Source organism: Orussus abietinus, unplaced genomic scaffold (genome assembly GCF_000612105.2).
Source record: "Orussus abietinus isolate OABI.00-Male unplaced genomic scaffold, Oabi_2.0 scaffold198, whole genome shotgun sequence".
NCBI classification, from domain to species: Eukaryota; Metazoa; Arthropoda; class Insecta; order Hymenoptera; family Orussidae; genus Orussus; species Orussus abietinus.
Genome location: NW_019394343.1, coordinates 153,799 through 177,424, shown reverse-complemented (window position 1 = coordinate 177,424; position 23,626 = coordinate 153,799). Strand labels below are relative to the sequence as shown.

The 23,626-nt window shown below is 38.4% G+C and overlaps 2 protein-coding genes across 3 annotated transcripts in view; one reads left to right on the top strand and one right to left on the bottom strand.

The window, feature by feature from the left end:
• The first annotated feature begins 97 nt into the window (after positions 1-97).
• Positions 98-4,024, top strand: LOC105697333 (ras-like protein 2). The gene is made up of 4 exons (XM_012420571.2): positions 98-366; positions 942-1,029; positions 1,328-1,539; positions 1,615-4,024. Exons 1-4 carry the CDS (start codon positions 262-264, stop codon positions 1,807-1,809), a joined length of 600 nt encoding a protein of 199 aa, XP_012275994.1. The 5' UTR covers positions 98-261; the 3' UTR covers positions 1,810-4,024.
• Positions 4,025-5,485: 1,461 nt separating this feature from the next.
• LOC105697346 (metabotropic glutamate receptor 1) overlaps positions 5,486-23,626 on the bottom strand; it is a 30,335-nt gene continuing 12,194 nt past the window's right edge. Inside the window, exons 3-17 of one of the 2 annotated variants that reach the window (XM_012420592.1) lie at positions 22,927-23,087; positions 22,220-22,327; positions 21,839-21,992; positions 18,407-18,653; positions 14,028-14,293; positions 12,459-12,628; positions 12,277-12,353; positions 11,848-12,013; positions 10,862-10,997; positions 10,493-10,695; positions 10,143-10,328; positions 8,810-9,124; positions 8,383-8,617; positions 7,129-7,543; positions 5,486-5,950 (exon numbers count right to left, since the gene is read on the bottom strand). In XM_012420592.1, the coding sequence (XP_012276015.1) occupies positions 5,695-5,950; positions 7,129-7,543; positions 8,383-8,617; positions 8,810-9,124; positions 10,143-10,328; positions 10,493-10,695; positions 10,862-10,997; positions 11,848-12,013; positions 12,277-12,353; positions 12,459-12,628; positions 14,028-14,293; positions 18,407-18,653; positions 21,839-21,992; positions 22,220-22,327; positions 22,927-23,087 (3,095 nt within the window). In that variant the 3' untranslated portion in view covers positions 5,486-5,694. The remainder of the gene's footprint in view (positions 5,951-7,128; positions 7,544-8,382; positions 8,618-8,809; positions 9,125-10,142; positions 10,329-10,492; positions 10,696-10,861; positions 10,998-11,847; positions 12,014-12,276; positions 12,354-12,458; positions 12,629-14,027; positions 14,294-18,406; positions 18,654-21,838; positions 21,993-22,219; positions 22,328-22,926; positions 23,088-23,626) is intronic. The other variant, XM_012420593.2, reaches the window with a different exon arrangement.

Sequence of the window (23,626 nt, the reverse complement as noted above, 5' to 3'; positions counted from 1 at the left end):
AGGGCAGCACACGGTGCGATCGCGCGACCCTGCACGTGAGCAATCTCCCAACTCATCTCTGTCTCTGGTGCTGTTGGCATCTCTATTTCTATAAGCTCTATGCTCTTTTCATTTTCAATTCGCGATCACTTCACGGTCCGGGGGTAATCCGAGAGCTGTTCCTTTTTTCGACTTCTGCAGTAGTTCGTTGACATTGGGTGACATATCACCAGGGTTGACCAGGGTGTATGAGAGAAGAAACATCGTAATCCGAAGCGAAAGATGTCAAAACCCTGCGAGAGGCAGAGTTACGCGCAGACCTACAAGCTGGTCGTCGTAGGTGGAGGAGGTGTAGGAAAGTCTGCGATTACAATACAATTTATTCAGGTAAGGCATTCGGCGAAAGAGATCAAGAAATTTTATGGTTTTAAAACTAGTCTTATGAAGGGGCGTAATCATTTCCCGATGTCGACACAAGCCTTTTTCATAGCTCTTTAAATAGTTGGACTACTACCACTTGAGAAATACGGAGTCTGCGTCTGTCATAAATTTCACAACGCTACTTTCCGCTGATCGCGTGGGTGGTATGGTACGGCAACAATCGAGATCGACGAATAAGCAACCGACGTGTTGCGTTATTTCATTATGCAAGAGTGATGTTTTCTAATTGCAGCAAAGACTGCTTTTTTTTTCAAGCGGTAGTCAATTCTAGCAGCCACTCATTTATTTTCTATTTTTGTGGTCCATATTTGATAGATAAGGCAGGAGGAACTACAAGATGTAGATCTACTTTGAGAACAAATTTTTATTTGGAACGGTGCGTTTACTTAAGCGCTATATTTATCCACGTCAGACCCTGCCAGATGTACCGAAAAAGTCTCTGTATACGTTTCACAGGGTCTTAGACATTCAGTATTTAAGAGGGTGTTAACGTATGTTTATCAGGTATATTTGGATTTCAGAGTTATTTTGTTACCGATTATGATCCTACAATTGAAGATTCTTATACCAAACAGTGTGTCATTGACGATGTACCTGCTAAACTTGACAGTGAGTAATGTTGTAACGTTGTAAAATCTATTATTGCCCTTTTTTTATATGCATTTCCAAATAGCAATTCCCAATTTCATATTTATTATACATATTAATAGTTTTAGTTTAAAAGAAATTATATTTCCTTTGAATAAATGTCATAAAAAATTATGAAAAGTATTTGTAGATTGCAATTATTTATCATACTTCTTAATGCCTAAAGTGATCTTGCACCTGTTGTAAAACCTTGCTATTAAATTATGTCATTTGGAAAATATGCAATCGTGCAAACTCTCTGACATATTTTCAATTACAGTCTTGGATACTGCTGGTCAAGAGGAATTTAGTGCTATGCGAGAACAATACATGAGAAGTGGGGAAGGATTTTTGCTTGTGTTTTCTGTGACGGATCGTTCTTCTTTCGATGAAATGGTTAAATTTCACAGACAAATTCTTAGGGTAAAGGATCGTGACGAATTCCCTATGTTATTGGTTGGCAATAAAGCTGATCTTGATCACCAAAGAGCTGTAAGGAAAACACTAATAATATAATGTCATAGCAGCTGGAATGATAGAAATGAAAATTATTCATGTAAATTGTAGGTCTCGGTAGAAGAAGCTCAAAATTTGGCAAGACAATTGAGGATTCCATACATTGAGTGCAGTGCCAAGTTACGAATGAACGTGGACCAAGCTTTTCATGAATTAGTACGCATTGTACGGAAATTCCAGTTGTCTGAGAGGCCGCCTTTGAAACCAAATTACAAGAAAAATAAGAAGAAATGTTGTATGTTATAACGCCTTTGCTGTTTTTGTTTACAAAAAACAGTGTAAGGCATAAATAAGTATAGTAGAGGACAATTTTTTATGGTAATGAATACGAGAAGTAATTTATAATTATTTTATGACGTGGCAACATACTTGTATTTTGGATCTAAATTACTATCATGTTATATAAAAACAAGGTTAGAGCCACAGAAGAGAGTTATTGCGTTCCAAGTACGTCAAATTAGTTTTCTATTTTCAGAAAATGAATTTGACTTCGGATGGACTTATTACCATAAAAAACTGGAACTACGAAACACTATTGAACACGATTTATAAAACGCACGAGCTTTACAAGTTCGATAAATTTCACAGGGATTGCACAACGAGTGTCTATGAATTTTTAAAGTGTAATTGCATTCTTTTAAATTTTTCCGTATGTACAGCTCCCTGAATTTGTAGAAATTTTTGTAAAGAAAAATCGACGAGCGAATTTATTGGGAGTCGGTACAATCAGAGTTTTAATATTTTTATATAATGTTTACTTAGGGAAGTACAATCATATACTGAAATTCGATTTTTTCCTCAAAAATCATGCAACAAAAGAAGGGAGTATCGAGAATTAACCCTAGTAGTCATTAAAATAACACAATAACATTCTATTAGATGCCCAGTGCTATTTTAATGTGTTCTTAACTCGTACAACATTTTACAATAGAGACTTTTATATACATACATATTTATGTATTTACACTTGTCAGTGGTATATGTGTAGTGTCAGGAGAGACCTTTAAATAATATTTCTGAACGGACACGAGTGCTAATATTAAGCCCAATTGGTATTTAATATTTTGATATTTTCCTGTGTTTTTCGTACATTGGTAACCGTTGATTATATTCTTGTAACAGTTGATACAATGCGATTCAACTATACAAGGCACCCGTACTCGGTAGTCTGAATGTATCGCGCAAAGTGGTCTCCCAACACCGTTCATATGAATCAGTCAGATTAAGTCGGTGAAGACTTACAGAAATCTTTGATGAGGAGAAGCAAGCACATGAGTCAGTATCAATAATGCTTACAATAAGACCTATATTTTCTACTTTTATAAATATATTATTCGTAAGTACAGGACGCTCGTAACATTCTAATTTATTTGTAGTGCCACATGATTATCAACATACGCACCTACACGATGAAATATGTGATGTTTTAGAAAGCCAATAACTCTGCTCCGCTGTTTGACTTATGTGCTGTTCTCGTTCATATGCGTGCACGCAGATTGCGGCGTCTTAAATAACGTTTTACAATAGAACGTAACCTTCTATTTAATTACCGTGAATTAATAGTAGTTCGTAATTGACCGTTTTATTTAATACGTTAATACTTTCATCTTGACGGAGTCTCGATGAAAGACAGGATTGCTTTCACGTAAATACATATGATTCGAGTGATCCTCTGAGAGTCGGTGGTTTATTACATACGTACGCACATTACAAGGTACTTGACAATTGTCATACAAAATAGACTTATTCAAGAAGAGGAAAACTCTTGTAATTGCGAGGATTTGCATGAATTGTATGTAGCTACATAACCAGGTGCAATTCGCTCGACGCGGCAGGAAGTTTACTGATTAATCGCTAAATTGATAAGAAATGAGGACAAATCAGATGTCAGGGATCTCCGAAAGTGCCAATCGTATTCCAACAAGTTCTTATTAACACTGTTTTATTGTAAATTGTGCGTACTCTTTATATTCGAGCATTACTCTATTTTTGCACAACGTTGAATGGGTTTTGCTTTTGTTTAACCATTCTGTCGTGCGAAGCTTTTTCGGTGTACATATGTACAGAAAAATATCATGGCTTTTTGTGAAGCTGGCAGTGTGAAGCAGGGCTTGAAGATTTTACGCAAGGGACGCCATTAGGTCTGATTTTTGGTCCTCTGTAAAATGGCTGCCTTTCGATTCGCAAACTTCGTATTTTATTATGGCATCCGTTGTACGGCCTTCCGTCGGTATTCGCTGTCACGTGTACATGACGGTAACATTTTTGAACGAGTATACGCTAAAATGTTGAATGAGGTCCCAGAGTAAACACCTATACCAGCAGCGATTAGAAAGTTATTAGTGCAATGAAACTGTTAACGATTGACGAAGTAAAGGATCCTAATCTGTTGCGACTACCTTTTATTCATAAAAGTATTCATTGTAACATTGATCTAATAAATGCGTTACGTTCATACAAATTGTAACGAATCCCATGGATTTGAAGACCTTCACTAATCGTCCAGGTGTAAATATATATATATAGTTTGAGCTGTAATTTTGAGAATATTTTATTTAATTTTGATGTGTACGTAGTGTATCTATAATTATGTGGAAGGTAGACTGTCAGATGCATTGTTATTTTGAAAATTTGATTAGCTATCTGCGCATTATGTTCGAAAAATTTATATGCTATAAATAGATTTTCATCTTGATTGTACACACTTGATAGAAACTACAAAGGTTTTGTGCTTCTCTTGTTAAAATTGCTTCTTGTCAGCACATATTAAAACAGTATTTAATTTATATTTAAAAGTTCCGTTTACCCAACGTTTAACGTGGCGTCGATAAAAATTGGTCAGTTTCATGACATTTCCTTTTTCCAACTCCATAGCTCAATATCCGGAAACAACATTGACAGAATGATAATATTTTTATCTTTGCATTCGGAGAAAGTACGATTTACTGACTTTTCTATGAATATGCTTATAGTAGACTAAAGGTACATACGTGGGGTAACAACTAAGATGATTAGTTTTGGATATTACACTTTACAAGACATTGTTACTAAAAAAAAAGTGGACAAGTAATTTATCTACTTTTACTCTCGCGGTAGCATATCATTCCCGCGTGTAGAATATTGTCATTCACGCAATGCTTTTAATTTACGTGGTAGTGCAGCAAGTAATGACAAACGATAGAAACACAGAAATATCTCCGTTAAAGGGCAGTACATTAAATAATCTCTAAAATTACACGTTGGACTTTAACGAAGCCATCCGATATTTGCTTTAGTGGTCCTTTCAGCCCCAGGCGTTACTTTATGTCGTATCGTTTTTATCTTAAGGTGAAGTGAAACACGTCGAGGAATTTGATCGACGTTGGTAAAGAAGATTTTTCTAAATACCTACGTCGTCGACGTTCGTTTTTATATTGACAGCTGTATCGAATTATATTGGGCATTGTACTAAATGGCATACTCCACCTGTCGTTTTTGTACAATTATAAAGAAATCAAAGTAAAACTCCAGAAATCCTCTGGATTCGTGGTTTCTGAGGCCCTAATCGACTGCAGAGGGACCCCCTCCGCCATCTATGATTTCTTTGTCAGCTAAATTTTCACTTCGAGACCTCGTATTACCATCGTTTTAGCATAGCAGCGCATAAGACACTTTTTTTTCTCTTTATCCCGTTCAAATACGAGTTTTTCGATTACCAGAGCATTTTGAATTGTCGTACAATTGTCTTGAAACTTTCGTTTCTCATATTAGAGCCTTGAATCATTGGATATCGATCGAAATATGAGAGCTCGACGCCCTTTTGATTCTGGTCTGGGTTAAGTTAAGAAATTTGTTTTCAAAAATCCAAATTTTGAAAGAGTCAGGATAATTCCTAGGTGCTCACGAGTTATGCGTCAAAGTTTCAGACGGTTCGATCCAATACCCTTAAAAAAAAGTGTCTTATGCGAATCGATTGATTTGAGGGGGGTTTCACTTCACCTTAACGGGCTTTTAAAAATACGAATGAAATCATCTTAGGATCTAGAATTGGGCGACGAATGTGGGTCATACGCGGCATATAATTCTGTTCTAGCTGTCTAATAATAACGTTTTGGTCAGTTGGTGGCTATGGTTGAATTAACGATGTTTCAGTCAACCATTGGGCTGTACATAGGAGCTCGGTACCTCCGAGTCAAGAGTGATCGTGATCTTGAGAACATCATTGGACGGAAATTCGCTTTCCTCGAGGATCCTGACGGTCAGGTCTCTCATACCTTCCTCTTCTTCTTTTCTGATAATCACTGCTGTCACTTTATCGTTTTCTCCTCTTTCAGACGGCGAGTTGTTCTCTTCTACGCGAGAGTTTGGTAAGGCTTTTAGATCGATGCTTTCGGATCCCAAGGAGCTGCTAAAAAAGAGAATATTAATTCGAACGGTTTAGCTATATCTTTTCGGCATAACGGCGCAAGTTCTGCTGGTAAAATTCACAGGTCGTGTTCTCAAATCCTTCCAACTCATTATTAACCTTATGAGATGAAGTTTCGCACCGTATCGCATGTTAAAAACTTTCGAACGCAGTGCTGAAGTTCAGAAAGTTGTGGGAATTATCACTTTACTCTTTAAGTTCCGGTCATGGTTATATTAAGTCGATGTTATCTGAATGCCCTGCAAGGGCAAAAGATTTTATATTGTTATTAGCCGAGCGGTTTAACTTAACAAGTTTTTATGGAGTATTCATTCACTTAACTTTCTGAACTTTGGCATCATATAAAAATGTTCGATAATATTAAGGTGATACGAAAGAGTCAGCTTGTATATATATTTGAGAGGTCATATCGTTGGTGAAAGTATTTTCCGAATTGGGTGTACCGATTTGTTTCAAATTTTACCACGGGAATATGGAAGCCCTAAAGTAGGCCCTGAAACTCATGCAATTTAATTTTTCATACAAAATTTGTTTATTTATCACGAACTAGAACCAACATGGCGTGGTCTGTGTACGTTTTCGATGTTTTACGCTCCTTTAAGGCGTAGAATTGAAAACGAAGAGTTCCAGGACTTAGCTCGAACAATTTAGAATACCATAGAAATGGAATATAACAGAGACAGGTGGGATAATATGGAAAATACTATCACTAACGATTGCAACAGAACGCTGGCTTGTCTCGGGGCTAACACGTGTCTTTAGAGCAAAAATTTAGTTGCAGCAAAACGTCACAGATAGCGCCGTTAGTCCTAAACAGTCGTTGGAATAATGAATTCACGGGATTTCGGCAGTTTTACATCGATCTTTTTATCATTACTTTACCGAAATGACATATGGAACCCTTCGGTTCGTATAATTCTCAACGTGGACTGTAAAAGACTTCAACATAAATACAAATGTCGGTAACGGAACGCGCCAGCTTATGTTCCCACTTAAGTATTCAAAATGACGCTACCATCAAAAAGGGTAAAGATGAATTTTAATTTATCGACCTCGATTAAATTTCTCAGCGACTTCCATTAGGGATGTTTCTATCGCGAGAACAATGCATTTATTTATGATAATTTCAGGACATTTAATATTTAAAATGATCAGCTTACGATCGTCGCAAGTCATTCATAAGGGCTCTGGCATCCAGTGTAGCCCAGTTCGAATACTGCGAGGCATAGTTTCTAAATCCCAAGTACTCGTTGTTTTTGACGGAATGGAGACTCAAAAGAGATCCCTTCTCGTTCTTAAAATCCAAATTATTATTGGACTCGTTTAATTCCTTGGCAGAACGGGAAACGTTTGTGGATTTGTTGACGTTATCGATTGATCTACATAATCGCTTGTTGCACTTTTTCTCAATCTTCATCGTGTCCATACATTCATTTGAATGTTCAAATTGTCGAGTTTCCTGTGCTTTCGAAATTGTGTCGGCTAGGATCGTCGATCTATAAAGATCTACAAGAAGTTCCGCGCCCGTTTGTACGGACAGAGTTCTCCTAGATATTCCATTTCTGGAGATACATCCTGTAAATATACAATTTAATTATAGTCGATAGCTTTGATAAGGTGATACGAAAGAGTCAGCCTATATATATCTGAGAGGTCAAATCGTTGGGGAAGGTATTCTCCGAATTGGGTATACCAATTCGTTTCAGATTTTACCACGGGAATATGGAGGTCCTAAAGTAGGTCCTGAAACTCACGAAATTTCATTTTTCATCAAATGTTGATTTATTTATCATGGACTAGAACCAACATGGCGTAGTCCCGGCACGTTCTCGATGTTTTACGCTTCTTAGACGCTTAGAATCGAAAATGAAGAGTTTCAAGATTTAGCTTGAACAATTTAGAATACCGTAGAAATGGAATATTACAGAGTCTGATGGGAAAATGTGGAAAATACTTTCACCAACGATTGCAAGAGGATGCTGGGCTTGTCTGAAGGCTAATATGTGTCTCTAGAGCAAAGATTTAGTTGCAGCCAAATGTCACAGATGGCGACGTTGGTCCTTATTCACGGGATTTCGACAGTTTTACGTCGATCTCTTTATCATTACTTTACCAAAATGATATATGGAACGCTTCATTTCATATAATTCTCAACGCACACTGTAAAAGACTTAAACAAGTATATAAATGTCGGCAACGAGACGTGCCAGCTGATGTTCCCACTTGAGTAGTCAAAATGACGTTACCACCAAAAAAAGGTATATATGAATTTTAATTTAACGACCTCGATTAAATTTTTCAGCGCCTTTCATATCTTAAATGTTTAAAAAAGGAGCACATGTTCCCTTCAGTTGGTAGATTTTGCAGAAGGTTTGAAGGAGGTTTACTTAACAATTTTTTTTCGATCATCTTACCTGAACGTTCCGATTTATTTGGCGGGGAAAACCGATAGATCATTTCTTTGGTCGGAGGATCGGCAATCGCTGCTGCAACTCTTGCACCAATATGACAACGAATGGATTTACTGGTAGTGAAAAGAGCTCGATTGTTTCGTTCAGGTCTCAGCACGATGATGTAAAGTTTCGGAAGAAATAAGAAGATGAGAGTGACGGATGCGCTCAGTGTCACGCACATACACAGCGTTATCACCTGAAACCCGTTATCAGGTGCATTTTCACGTTTGACAGCAAAACGAAAATTCATGCCATGCACAGTTTTAAGTAATATCTATCAGAAGCTGCAAAAACAAGTCGGCTTGGATACGCTTTCGTCCTTTCGAAGGTATCATCCTGAAATGTAATTAGTACACATAGCAGGTGATGTAAATCTCGACATACGCACCTTTGATTCACTGCCGAAGTAAATTGGAACGAATGCAACCCAGATAACGCAAGTCGTATACATCGCAAACCCAATGAATTTTGCTTCGTTGAAGTTTTCAGGCACATTTCTTGTCTTGACTGCGTATAAAGTACATAGGAACAGGAGAAGAGCATCGAATGCTAGAGGTGTGATAACAGCTCTTGGGGACATGGCACACGTAAGAACAGCTCTGTCACGAGCTGGAAATACTAAACGTGGCATTGGCGGTTCTGTCAAAATCATTCCCGTCGCTATTCCGACTTCTATGAGTATTAAAATGCACGTTATTACGACCTGGGAAGTATAGATGCATGTTAGGGAAAATTATCCTATAATATCGCTATCAAAAGTGATAAGGACATTGCTTCAATTCGAGCCTTATAATTTTTATGAAATGTAGCGAAATTTTAAGGTGATCGAAAAGAGCGAGCACGTACATTTACGTACATCGTACATCGATGGTTTACTTTGTATAAGATAAATGAACATCGCATAATTTTTCACTATTAACTTACATTTACATTAACCCACATTTCAGAGATGTTTTTGGCTCTTAAGGTGAAGTGAAACACGTCGAGGAACTTGATTGACGTTTGTAAAGATGATTTTTCTAAATACTTACGGTGCCGACGTTTGTTTTTATATTGACAGCTGTATCAAATTATATTGGGCATTATACTAAATGGCATGCTCCACATGTTCGTTTCGTACAATAATTATAAAGAAATCGAAGTCAAACTCGAGAAATCCCTTGAATTCATGGTTTTTGATGCCCTAATTGAATGTAGAGTGCCACCGTGCGCCAAATGTGATTTTAGTGTCAAATTAATCGTCTCTCTGAGATCTCGTGTTACCTTCGTTTTAGCATAGAAGCTCATAAGACACTTTTTTTTGCCTTTATCCCGTTCAAATGCGACTCTCGATTACCAGAGTGTTCTAAATTTTCGTACAATTGTCTTGAACCTTTCGTTTCTCATATCAGAGCCTTCGATAATTGTATATTGATCGAAATATGAGATCTCGACGCCATATTTCTAGTCTGGGCTAAGTTAACAAAAGTTTGTTTAAAAAATCGGAATTTCGGTAGTGTCAGGATAATTCCTAGGTGCTCACGAGTCATGCGACCAAGTTTCAGACAGTTCTATCCAATATCCTTAAAAACAAGTGTCTCATTTGAATCGACTGATTTGAGGGGGGTTTCACTTCACCTTAAACATAGATTCCCATCAGTTAAAAATTCCGTTCTCGGTAATTCCGACCACTTTATAGTAGTAAGCCAACTTTCAATGAAACATTTTCAAAGTGATCTTACTTGAGCGGTGGCTGACATGAACAGCGGTTTTCTCGTTGGAAATCGCTTCTTCGAGCCCGCAAGTATTCTTACGATCCTGTTAGTTTTAGTCAACAGACTAGCATAAATCATAGCGAAACTGATCCCCGGCATCAGTCGGCTCAGGGCACAGGAAATTTTCGAGGGCTTTGCTAAAATGGGAAATACCTGAAAAAGACCACTTTTTGTTACACTTGCAATGTTCGCACTTCGTTGTCTACCGATTCAAGGTGCAAGGCTAGATTTGTATGCAAAAATCCAAGACAATGCGAGACTCGACAGTGTCCATGTAGGAGAAGCAAAGAATTTGAAAGAAAAAAAAAAAGGCTCACCGCGATATGTGCCAAGGCCATTCCCGCCAGGATGAGATAACTAAGCTCACGAGTGCTGGCCTTTACAACCGGTGTATCGTTATGCCGAACGAATATATGACACGTGATGTAAGTGGCCATTAATCCGAAAGCACTGGATGACATTGCAACGACCGCTTCTGCATCGCCCCATGAAATGTACTCCACCGGAATCACGTAACAACCTGTAATGGTTTGATATTTAAAACCCATAGCGGCGACGTTCGTGGTCATCTCCTGACCGCACGACACAGCGATGAGTAATGTCGTGTTACCATGATGGCCACATGAGCTTAATTAATTTTCTAAAAGCTACACCGTGTCAAACGAATTCTAGATAGCAGACGTCACCTGTCTTATCCTCGTTGGGCCACTGTCCGAGAGGGCAAGAGATGCATTCGAATTGGTTCTCATCCGTGTACTGATGATGGGCACAGGGCACGCAAGCCCAACAACATCTCTTCTCTTGGCCCCCAGTTTTGAAGTTCTGCAGAAATAGAAAATCATTCTGCGGCATATTTTACCTTATCTTTTCTTAGCTCACAAGTTTTCCCGGAGATTTGGCGAATATTTATACCAATACGATTACAACGAATTAATTAAGACGATATGAAAGGCTCTGAAAAATTTAATCGACGTCGATAAAATGAAATTCATCTATACCCTTTTTGGTGGTAATGCCATTTTAAACACTCGAGTGGTAACATAAGCTGACGCGTCCCGTTACCGACATTTATATTTTTCTTCAAATGTTGTACAGTGTACGTCGAGGATTATCCAAACTGAAGCGTTCCATATGTCATTTCAGTAAAGTAACGATACAAAGATCGATGTAAAATTGTTGAAATCCCGTGAATTCACGCCTGTTTATATTTTGACGAACCAACGTCACCATCTGTGACGTTTAGCGGCAACTAAATTTTTGCTCTAAAAAGACGCGTTAGCCCCGGGACAAGCTAGTATTCTCTTGCAATCGTTGGTGAAAGTATTTTCCATAATTTCCCATCTGACTCTGTAATATTCTATTTCAACGGTATTCTAAATGGTTCGAGCTAGGTCCTGAAACTCTTCATTTTAGATTCTAAGCCTTCAAGAAGCGTAAAACATCGAAAACATGCCGGGACCACGTCATGTTGATTCTAGTCCATGATAAATAAATCAATGTTTGATGGAAAATAAAATTTCATGAGTTTCAGGACCTACTTTAGGGCCTCCATATTCCCGTAGTAAAATTTGAAACGATTCGGTACATTCAATTCGAAGAATACTTTCCCCAAACATTTGACATCTCAGATATATGTATAGGCTGACTCTTTCATTTCACCTTAAAAACTTACTTTATGATGCCCCGGGGGACACGGCTTCGAGCAAACACTCTCAATTAGCTCGGTTCCTCGTGGCTGAGGATGCGCAGAAAATACTAAAGTACCATTATTCCAATCCCCGATTTGTACGTATCCATATGTTCCATTTGGTAGCAGCTGAAAGTTCAGGATTTCATACCTGTGGAAATGGAGTGCAAATAATTCTTAAAGATTGAATATTAAACGCCGCAACAACTGACGTACCCCTTTGGGCGATAGAATAAAGAGAAATGTAAAAGTACAAATGCATAAATAAATAGCTGTATCTCATAAAAGTTTTCTTATCAGTGACATCGTGTAATATGAAGTACTCATTTACTTCCTCATTTTTGTTTTTATTCTTGTTTTAAGACAATGTGACATGCAGATAAAAAGAATTTGGAAAGCCTCGTACGCACCGACCTGCCTGGAGGATCTCCTCGTCGGTCGAATTCCACTTCCTCTTCGCCGAAGGTGAAGCTGATATTCATTAAGTGGTTCTACAAGGAGCAGTCAAATTCAATTATTTTACATATTTACGAAGCGACACCCGTTGAGTGCATTTCATATAACCGATTGATTTGCATTTTGAGGTATATCCTCACCTTGAAGAGGGTCCCGTTGAAAGGGTGCACTTCCTCGCAGACTCCATAATAATTGCGGCCACAAATTTCCTCGAGCATGCTGTGCAAACCGTGAGCCATCGCCCAGAATGATTTCATTACGAAACTCATCTTCGGGTCCTGCTTGTAGCGCTCCGACAACTTCTCCGTACCTGCATATTGTTAGGCATATTCTGTGTTAAGGTGAAGTGAAACACGTCGAGGAACTTGATTGACGTCGATAAAAAAGATTTTTCTAAATACCGATGTTGCCGACATTCGTTTTTATATCGACAGCTGTGCCGAATTATGTTGAGTATGGTACTAAATCGCATACACTATCTGTCGTTTTCGTACAACAATTATAATGAAATCGAAGAGAAAACTCTAGAAATACCCTAGATTCATGGTTTCTGAGGCCCTAATTGACTGCAGAGGGATACTCTGCGCCATCTGTGATTTCCGTGTCAATTAAATTTTCACTCCGAGATCTCTTATTGCCATCGTTTTAGCATAGAAGCGTATACAACACTTTTTTGCCTTTAACCCGTTCAAATGCGAGTTTATCGATTACCAGAGTGTTCTAAATTGTCGTAAAATTGTCCTGACCCTTTCGTTTCTCATATCAGAGCCTTCGATAATTGTATATTGATCGAAATATGAGAGCTTGACGCCATTTAGGTTTTGTTCTGGGTTGTAGTTGTTCTGTTCTGTAACACGCTGTTTACTGACCGAGCTTTATCCGAGGCAGAAATACATTGTTCTCGATAATTATTTTGTAAAATTGTCCAAAAAATTTAGAGAAAGAAATATTTCAAGGTACTAAAGGCATTGCGGTGGTCGTGAATTTTATCAGGAAAGATGTACATTTGTACAGCTATTTCTCATTTGTCTGCACCATGTAGCTTAGTATATGAACTTTAAACCTCTTCTCCTGTACGTTTATTCAAATAAAAAGAAAAAATACAACGAATGAAAGACTTCCTACTCATTTGAGATGTCAAAGAATATGGAAAAGGAATCAAGAGCAATCTAATGAGACCTGTACTATCGATATATAATTACCTACACGCAAGCGGGAATTGGGTCTCTTTTCAGATCCATCTAATTAGTAAAAGCACCTGCATCCTTTATATAATTACCCCGCCGATCGATTTACAGGTAACTGCTGTATATGTCTTCAAAAAATATGATGTTATTAAATTTTGTAATATTATCGAATTTATTTAGGCAAGGAACGTATTCCATCAGAAAAGTGAATCATATATCGTGATTTCTTTTTTTAAGAGAAATGGATTATTTTGGAGTTTATACTATGATCAATTTATAGGAAAATAAACTACCTCACTACATTTCTTTTTTTTTTAAATTCGTTATCGGAAACAACTCGAAAGTAGTGGAGATGTTTACGGCGAACACCTTGCATAATTCATTATACTCCAAGTGACTGTAAAGCGATGGTCCTGATTTAGTTAAAAGCATCCTCTGTCATGAATTGCCCCGCTAACAATACCTATGTATTCTTATTGTACCGTGCGTTAATTGTTTCAGGATTAAAGCGTTTCCATTTACCCGTACAAACCGTAGTTGTGGAAGGAAGTTTCGCCTTGTTCGTCGACGGGCTCTCTTCTTCGCCGGAAGTCTGAGGAAGCACGCAGTTGAACTTGTGCTGCCAAAATTCTGGAAACCAGGGGTTCCGAGGGTTGTTGAAAGGATTCAGAGAGAAGTAGTGGTCGTCGAATTCGGTAACGTAAGGCGAATGAATGCGAATCGAAAGGCTTCCCCAGGCTTCGCCTTCCAGCTTTTCGACGACGTCGTCGCGGTCGGCCCAACCGTCGCTGCGAAATGAAACATCAGCTGATAATTAAATATTTCAATATAAATATTTTTTCCAGCTACTTTATGGAAGTAATATCTAAAATAATGAAGAACTATTCAATTTTAAATTGCGCCAATAATGATCCTGAATTCAAGAATAGGTGGGATGTGTCTTGAGACGAGTTCATGTTCAAAGGAGAACCAAATGAAAATATGGCGTGAAGAAGGTTTAAGGTAACTGTACCAATGGCCGAATCTGTCCGTTCCGTTGCGTCGTCAACGTGAGCGATCGTTGTTATCCTCAAGACGTAAATCTGGGACCTTGCGATTTGCAATTAAATTCCCGAAGAGGACGGTAACGCGACGACCGCACACCAACTCAATTTTGTACGGTTTTTTTTTTGTACTAACGTAACCTGAGCGAAGCTGCTCTTATGGTCGGCTGATTTTTTTTTTAAATCTGTATGCGACGTTCTCTTGTTGAGCATTTTCAACGAAGGTGACTGGTTGAAATTAGCGAACCAAGTGGCACTCTTCGAGGATCGCAATGTTCTCGAAGGTAGCGTCCGCATGCGTCCCCTGCAGAGTGAAAGTCTAACAAAATTGAGATTCTCAGATCAGAGAATCGTGTGGGAGGAGTAATGTTGTAAATTCTGAAAATACTTGAGTTTTCTCCGGAAAAAAAATCGCCAAAAAATGTATAGGAGGGATTCCTCCAATGCCGATTGGTTAACTCACTTGAACGTGGCAAATTTGTAGGTTCCACCCTTTACCGCGTCTTGGAGTATTTTTTAAATATTATCTTCCGAATACATTATAAACGTTTTAAAAATATTTAAAATCAAAATCACACGTTTTGCTCCCATAATGAAATAGTGGAACGAAAATATTACAAAAATCTCTCGTGTTTCTTTAATACCAAATGAAGTACCCGATAATAGTCGCGAAGTAAAAAAATGTATTTTTATTATGTTCATAGGTTAAAAAAATATGATTTCTATATATGTTTACAAATTCTTGAAACTAAAGATGTCATTGAGATTTTCAACAAATATTTCAAATATCTTCGAATGAAATCTACATGAAATCTTAAAAAATCTGTCGCTTGAGATATTTAGCAAAGATTACAAAGAAATATTTAGAAATTATTCTATGCTACTAGGGTAATAACGACTGACTCCTTGGAAAGAAGAAACAATGGGAAGTACATGAATGTTCGAGTTTCTGTCTCGTGTCGTTATTGAATAAACGCGCGGGTGATAGGAATTAGACAAGTTCGGGGGAGAAACATGTCCGGGTGTTCAAATACGAAATGAATGCATAAAGGCTGGCATTCTGAAAGTCAGCTGCCTTGAGAAGTATCGTTTTTCAGGGTCTGCGAGGAGGAACTCGTACACCTACCCGATTCACGAAGCTTAACGTATTCCCTATTCATTCGAATGCGCCGTGGGTTTGCTTTTCACCGCGGCATATACTCCGCGGTTAAATGAAAAGCGCCTCGAAACGATCGCGCATTAAAAGCTCGACGGTCGGCCACCGAAGAGAAAACTTGCATGGCCCAGAGTCACGTTTCAATTTATAAACTTTCCGAGAAGAGTTTGGCCACCCATTCAAGCGCCCGAAACTCGATAAAATCCTCGAGAATCCCTCGGAACTTTAAGGGGACATATTGGCGCGGTCAGTCCGACGTTCCACCATCGATCGTATCCACTTAAGGTGATATGAAAGGCGCTGAGAAGTTTAATCGAGGTCGATAAATTAAATTTCATCTATACCCTTTTTGGTGGTAACGTCATTTTGAATACTCAAGTGGGAACATAAATTGGCGCGTCGCGTTACCGACGTTTATATTTATGTTAAAGTCTTTTACAGTCTACGTTGAGAATTATACGAACTGAAGCGTTCCATATGTCATTCTGGTAAAGTAATGACAAAGAGATCGAGGTAAAACTGTCAAAATCCCGTGAATTCATTATTCTGACGACTGTGTAGGACCAACGTGACGTATCTGTGACGTTTAGCTGCAATTAAATTTTTGCTCTGAAAACACGTGTTAGCCCCGAGACAAGCCAGTATTCTCTTGCAAACGTTGGTGAATGTATTTTCTATAATTTCCCATCTGACTCTGTAATATTCCATTTCTATGGTATTCTAAATTGTTCGAGCTAGGTTCTGAAACTCTTCATTTTCAATTCTACGCCTTAAAGAAGCGTAAAACATCGAAAACGTGCACAGACCACGCCATGTTGGTTCTAGTTCGTAATAAATAAACTAATTTTGTATGAAAAATTAAATTGTATGAGTTTCAGGGCCTACTTTAGAGTCTCCATATTCCTATGGTAAAATTTGAAAAGAATCGGTACACCCAATTCGCAGAATACTTTCCCCAATGATTTGACTTCTAAGATATATATAGGCTCAATCTTTCATATCCTTTTAACTTCGCATAACATCCGCCATTATCGGATATTTATTCATCTTCAACCGAAACAACCCTAATTATATATTCATGTACCTTCCGATGGAAGTCGTCGATATCGCCGCTTGATCGTTTCACGTCATTTTTCGACACGTTGCTCACATTTTATAGAAAATTCCAAATTATGCATTTCTGGGAGCTTGAACTTTGATGGCTAGAGAGATACGAGATAAAGAAAAGAATTTGTAAAGCTATTCGTGCATGTTAAAGAACTTTTGGAGTCTTCTTCTGGTAGTAGTGGGTGTCCGAAGGAAACTAAATGCCCGTTAGAGCGATGGTTAGAGTAAAGAGACGTTACGCTCAGTTGAGTTATGAACTTGCTCGAGTCCCTACCGCGTCTCTTGATAGTAATAAGGAATTGATAACTCATTTAATAACCCAGACTTGTTGAAATCGATTGAAAGGAAAGATTTCATTAAAGAGTCGATGATGGAACTTTCCTTCGCAGAAACGGTGGTTTCGCGTGTTGGACGATTACAAATTTGTCACTTTTACGACTCGTGGGCAGAAGGGGTTAAAGTGTAACAACGATTACAAAAGACAGTTATCCTTCATGCGAATCGAACGATTAATCGTCCTTGTTCCAGCGATCTTCGGGCAAGTTGTAGCGAGACATTTATAACCATAAACCCCAGCGTAATTACGTAGTTCTATAATCGAGTAAAGCAGTCCTTACCCAGCGGTGCTGCCGGTAGACTTCCGGACCGTAATTAACTTCCGTTCGTTCGAGCAGGCCCGACTTTCCTCTCGACTTTACTTTCGCGATCACAAGCATCGCCCGTCGATTTCTAATGTTAACTCCCTCGCCAGGGCGAAAACGAAACGATCGAGTCGCAGGATAAGGAAATCGACTCTTGAGATAACCCCGACCTACATCCTCCTCGGGGAACTCCGCTCGAGTATCATCTAAGAAAAGGATTATCTAAGGATTATTATTACTTAAGTACCCTCGTATAGTTTAAGGATGTTCCTTTCTTGTATCTCGGCGTTAACGGCTTTCGATCTGTCACTTGACCTTTATCGGGCGTATTGACTCGGGCGTTAACCAAGACCAGACAATCATTCGAATTCGGGCCTGGATAATTGGAATTCAATTTTGGAATCATAAAAAAAAATGTAAGAATCGAATGATCAATCATTTCTGGATACTCACCCTGGACATTTTCACGTGAGGAACACCTAATTATCTAATGGTTACCAGAGATGAGCGGGGAGATGTTTCACACCATTGTTTGAAAGGGAGGTACGGCCCCTTGGCGCCCTCTATGCCCTTTACAACTCTGTAAAAATTGGAACTACTTTCAAAGGGGCGAAATCGTCGTCATCGGTAAAACAGGATATACGTGGGTGCCGTGTCGTAATCTCAATCATCCACGCTTAAGAACTTTATTTGGTATTCGTAGTCTTCTTTCCCAACTTACGTTGACCCTGATACTTAAAACGAAGAGGCGATAACTTCATTCTATCGATACTGTACTATGTTTGAAATCTGCAGCCGTGTTTTTCTTTGCCGATAGAGAACATTTCGCCCCTTTGAAAGCAGTTCCATGGTGCTAGGGAGCCGTGCTTCCCTTTCGGTAATGGCGTGAAATATCTCCCCGCTCATCTCTGTGGTTACGTTATATTCGATTTTGATAGTTGCCTTTGACCTCACCTGCCGATGAACATGAAGCGGCCGGTTAAATTCAGTCTTTTGGAGGCAGCTAACAGTCCTCTCATAGTCATTCCCTCGCAGAAGCAGACGACCACCTTCGCTGCTTGATCTTGATCCAGATTGAGGATGACTCCATCGAACATAGAGTCCTCGGCAGTCGAAAGAACGGCATCTTCTCTTGCTACGCAAACTCCGCTCTTCTCCGCCAGCTCCCGAAATGCCTGGATTCCACTCTGACCATAATTCTCTTCCAGCCGAAAATGAGGAACAAAAATTCTCTTTACATATCTTTCTAAAGGACACGCCTCACATTTTGAGTCGAGGAAAGTTTTTCACGGTCGAATTAGCACACTTGCATTAGCACGAGGGGGCTTTACAAACGGTAAAAGGACCGCTTTTCATGTTTCCAATTAAAAACATCTCGTGTTAGGTACTCTTTACCACATCTACATTGGAAAACGGAAGAGGGTCCATTTTACTTTATTTTTGCATTTTTATAAAGAAGTGTGCCCTGTGTTAAGGCTAAGCAGAGTATTTCAAATAAATGTTCTTGCTAATCCTATAAAAGGTCTTCATAATTTATTGAAGTGAAACTTCTTTTGGCAGTGGGTAAGCTTAATTCGCAACACGAAAAAGCGTCACAGTGAAGAATATGGGTGGGGTAAGTACAAAATGTGATAGTGTTTGGAGTTAAGTCTTGTTTCTTTGTCGTGCCTCACCTTTCCACCCTTTATCTGTTTATCTGTATCTGTTTCTGTATTTGTTACAGAGCGCGAAGCCGTTCGCTGTTCGGATATTTCTCGATCGAAAACGAGGCGAGGCACGGCGAGGGTCCTTACTTAAGGTGAAGTGAAACCCCCTTCAAATCAGTTGATTCGAATGAGACACTTGTTTTTAAGAATATTGGATATAACTGTCTGAAACTTTGACAAATGACTCGTGAGCACCTAGGAATTATCCTGACACTACCGAAATTCCGATTTTTTAAACAAATTTTTGTTAACTTAGCCCAGACCAGAAACAATATGGCGTCGAGCTCTCATATTTCGATCAATATACAATTATCGAAGGCTCTAATATGAGAAACGACAGGGTCAGGACAATTTTACGACAATTTAGAACACTCTGGTAATCGATAAACTCGCATTTGAACGTGATAAAGGCAAAAAAAGTGTTTTATGCGCTTCTATGCTAAAACGATGGGAATACGAGGTCTCGGAGAAAACATTTAATTGACCTGGAAATCACAGATGTCGCAAGGGGTCACTCTGCAATCAATTAGGGCCCCAGAAAGCATAAATCCAGAGGATTTCTGGAGTTTTACTTCGATTTCTTTATAATTATTGTACGAAAATGACAGGTGGCGTATGCCATTTAGTACAATACCCAATATAATTCGACCTAGCTGTCAGTATAAAAACGAACGTCGACAACGTAGGCATTTAGAAAAATCTTCTTTATCGACGTCGATCAAGTTCCTCAACGTGTTTCACTTCACCTTAATTCGTCCTGAATTTTCAGTCACTCGTGGAGAATCCTTGGACGCGCTTCCGGTTTAACAGGTTCATAGAGAGTTAAATTTTCAAGCATTTTAGTGGTGATTTTTGGGGATACTACAGTTTCCGTGGCGCCAAGGTTTGACACTTGATGATGTTTGGCTATGATATGAAACATAATCTCAAAAGAAAAGTTGATATCTCAATTGGTTTGGGAGTCATTAATCGTTTCCTTTGATTTCAGATATTTTAGTTTTTTAAAATATCTCGAAACTGTGCGAGATACAATAAAATTTCATATAATCTTTTCGATAGAAAATGTAATTCCCTACAAGAAAGATGATATGCACTTTCAACGTATCTCGCATAGCTTTTTAGATATGATGGATTTAGTTAAAAATATCCATTGACACAACGATTATGTCAATTTTTTCGAAGAAACATACGAGTGACCAACATACAACCTTTTTTGTAGGGAATTCAATTTTCTACAAAACTGTTTCCGTTAGCTTTCTTTTCTCGCCTGAAGCCGAAATTACTTTCGCCTTGCATTTTATTTTCGTCTACTGCATTTAATTACTAATTCATTACTTTTATGTCTGTACAATGCGTGCAGAATCTCACAAATAAATAAAATGAGAACTCGTTTTTCTTTTAACTGCAGGTTTTCACTAGCATTTGGTTATTTAGAAGTTCATGTGTATTCCTTGCTTTTATTATTTTCTTCGATTACCCCAGTTTAAACGCTTTTGGTCGTTGAGTTTATTTGTACATTGGGGTGAAAATAATTGTAAACATCGGACGGCTTTCCACTGTCCAAATAAGTTTTTTAAGTGGTCTATTTACGGGGCAAATCAAACATTACCAATGTATGCCCAAGTTATGTACCCAAGAATATGTGCTCGTATAAAAGTGAGATAACCATATGTTACTTTGCGACGTGACGTTCCAAATTACCACCGGATACTTTTCGGCATCTAGGGTAAAGTATAGAAAATCTCTAAGGCGGTTACACGAAAGAAAGTTATCGGCCGATCGATGTGGTATTTGTGTGCACTCGTTGCAAGGAAAATAAACGAAGTAAATCATAACAACGATTACCAGAACTTCGAAGCTGTCAGTTAAAGTATTAATAAGCTTGTGTGATAAAGTAGAGAAAGCAGAATTCCAAACATTTCTTATATTATTAATAATTGTATTAATTAAAGAGAATGTCTGACAGATACATGTAGTATTAGAAATCTCATTCAGCAAACATTACTACAATTCCAAAGAATTATTTAACTATTTATTTCAATAACGCATAGGTGAGATATTTAATGTCGATTTTGACAATTGGGATGCATTTATAAAATAACTTTCAACCCATGTTTATTGTTGGATCTTGGTCTTAAGGTGATGTGAAAGTGGCGTCAAATAAGTCTCGTTTATGAAACTTTTTCCGAACTGGGTGTAACGAATCGTTTCTAACTTTACAATCTAAATATGGAGAGTATAAGGAAGGTTCTGACTTTCATGAAATTTCAATATTTTTTAAATTTGTTCATAGCTATTCTTTACATTGTTTTGCGAAAAATGAAATTTCATGAGTGTCAGGACTTTCCTTATAGCCTTTATATTCACGTTATGAAGGTTGAAACGATTTGGTACATTCAATTCGGAGAAAAGTTTCATGAACGATTAACCTTTCGGATGCCACTTTCAAATCCCCTCAAGACTGTTTACATTTGTTTCACCATTAACGATTTCGGTTAACCACTCTAATGATGCAGATGCGATTTTACATTGGAGAAGTTACGATTCTGAACAAAGAATGGAGCTTTGCAAATAATTTTATATATCGGTGATGGGGCAATTTGAAGATTAGAATTGTGCAAATTTTCTGGAATTCTCAGGTACATTATTTAAGGCCGTTTTGACGATTAATTTCACTTACCACCGGTATTCACGATCGAGACGTAGGTCCAATTGAAGTACCTCACAATATCGACCAACAGCTGCGCCTGGTAATAATCTGATGGCACTACTCGAAGAAATGTGGAGTATCTGGTCTTGTCGCTTAGATCTCTCGACGTGGAAGAATATCCTATCTGGAATTTTACATTTTACATTTTAGCATGCCATTTCAGTTCCATTACTCTCTCTCTCCGGGACCTTTTTTAAGATACTCCGCTACGTTACTTGGGACATATTTGTGTACTCGGCACTTTTTTGTACTTTAGCATCACAGAATGCCACACGTGTCGGGCATTGAGACGAGAAGCAGAACGCATTTAACGATCGCGTTGTTAAGGCACTCGTGATCGTAACATATTACCTGTGGAATGGAAAACAGCTGAAGCAAGTTTTGTACTTGAAGCGTAACGGAACTTGAACCAGGACCGATGACACCGACGAGAGGAGCCTTGATCATCGGACTTTCAGTCTAAAAGAACAGGAATAATCAAAACACACGCGAAATAACTCTGATTTGATTATTCAAGTATTAGAAGATTGGTTTGCAACAGAAATTTCCTTGCAAGAATCTAAAAGAAAGTCTGTTTGAGAAATTATCCTGAGGATAAAACCTGAAAATACATCTGAAAGACCTGAAAATAAAATAATGTTCATTCTTGCGAGGAAATTTTGCCGTGAATTGACAGATTTCAGTGGAAATAAATTGTTTATTTAAGGATAATTGTAAACTGCCCAATTTATTTGAGTGGACGGTATCGTTGTCTTATAATATGGCATCCCTCAACAATCTTGTGGAACGGTCAAATTCGTTTTCTCGTTGGAGCACTGTTGTAGAAGCAGATTACAGTGGAAATAAATTTTTTATTTAAGGATAATTGTAAACTGCCCAATTTATTCGAGTGGACGGTATCGTTGTTTTATAATCAGGCATCCCTCCTCAATTTTGTAGAACGGTCAATTTTTTTTTTCTCGTTGGAGCGTTGTCGTTGAAGCAGTGAATCGTGGATCGTCTCGGGAAAATAATGAACCTGACCACGTAAAAAGAGCGAAAAGAAAAATTGTAGGTACCTGCGATGGATCAACGAGGCAAGTGGTGGCACCGACGTTAATCGGAAGTCGCGATTGGGTGAGGGCTGGAGTAATCGCATCTCGAACGAGCTCGATGCTCTGTTGAAGAGCCACCGGGGCGGACCAGCAGGAATCTCGAGCTTCCAGTCCCAAGGTTACTCCTGCATAATAATTAACGTCGTACTTTGGTTAACTTCGACAACAATTCCATTCTTCAAACTATCCCTGTGTTTGTGCGATGAAAATTAACAACTAGCATAATTTGCTGCGGCATATGCGAGCTTAAATGAGTTGCGCGTTTCTCAGGGAAATTAGTCTCCCAGTGTTTTCTAAGGTTAATACAATAGATTCTCATGTAGTGGAGGTCCGTATCAAACGAATTTGTATAAACAGAAGTACAAAAATTCTAACAGTGTTCGATATGTAAGGTGACATTTTCAAGTAAAAGGTACATCCCGTCGTTAAGATGGTATAAAAGACGCCGAGATATTTAATCGAGGTCGATAAATTAAAATTCGTCCATACTCTTTTTGGTGGTAACTCCATTTTGAATACTCAAGTGGTAATATAAGCTGGCGCGTCCTGTTACCGACATTTATATTTATGTTGAAGTCTTTTACAGTCTACGTTGAGAATTGTACGACGATTGTGTGCAGCGTTCTATATGTCATTTCGGTAAAGTAATGATGAAGAAATCGAT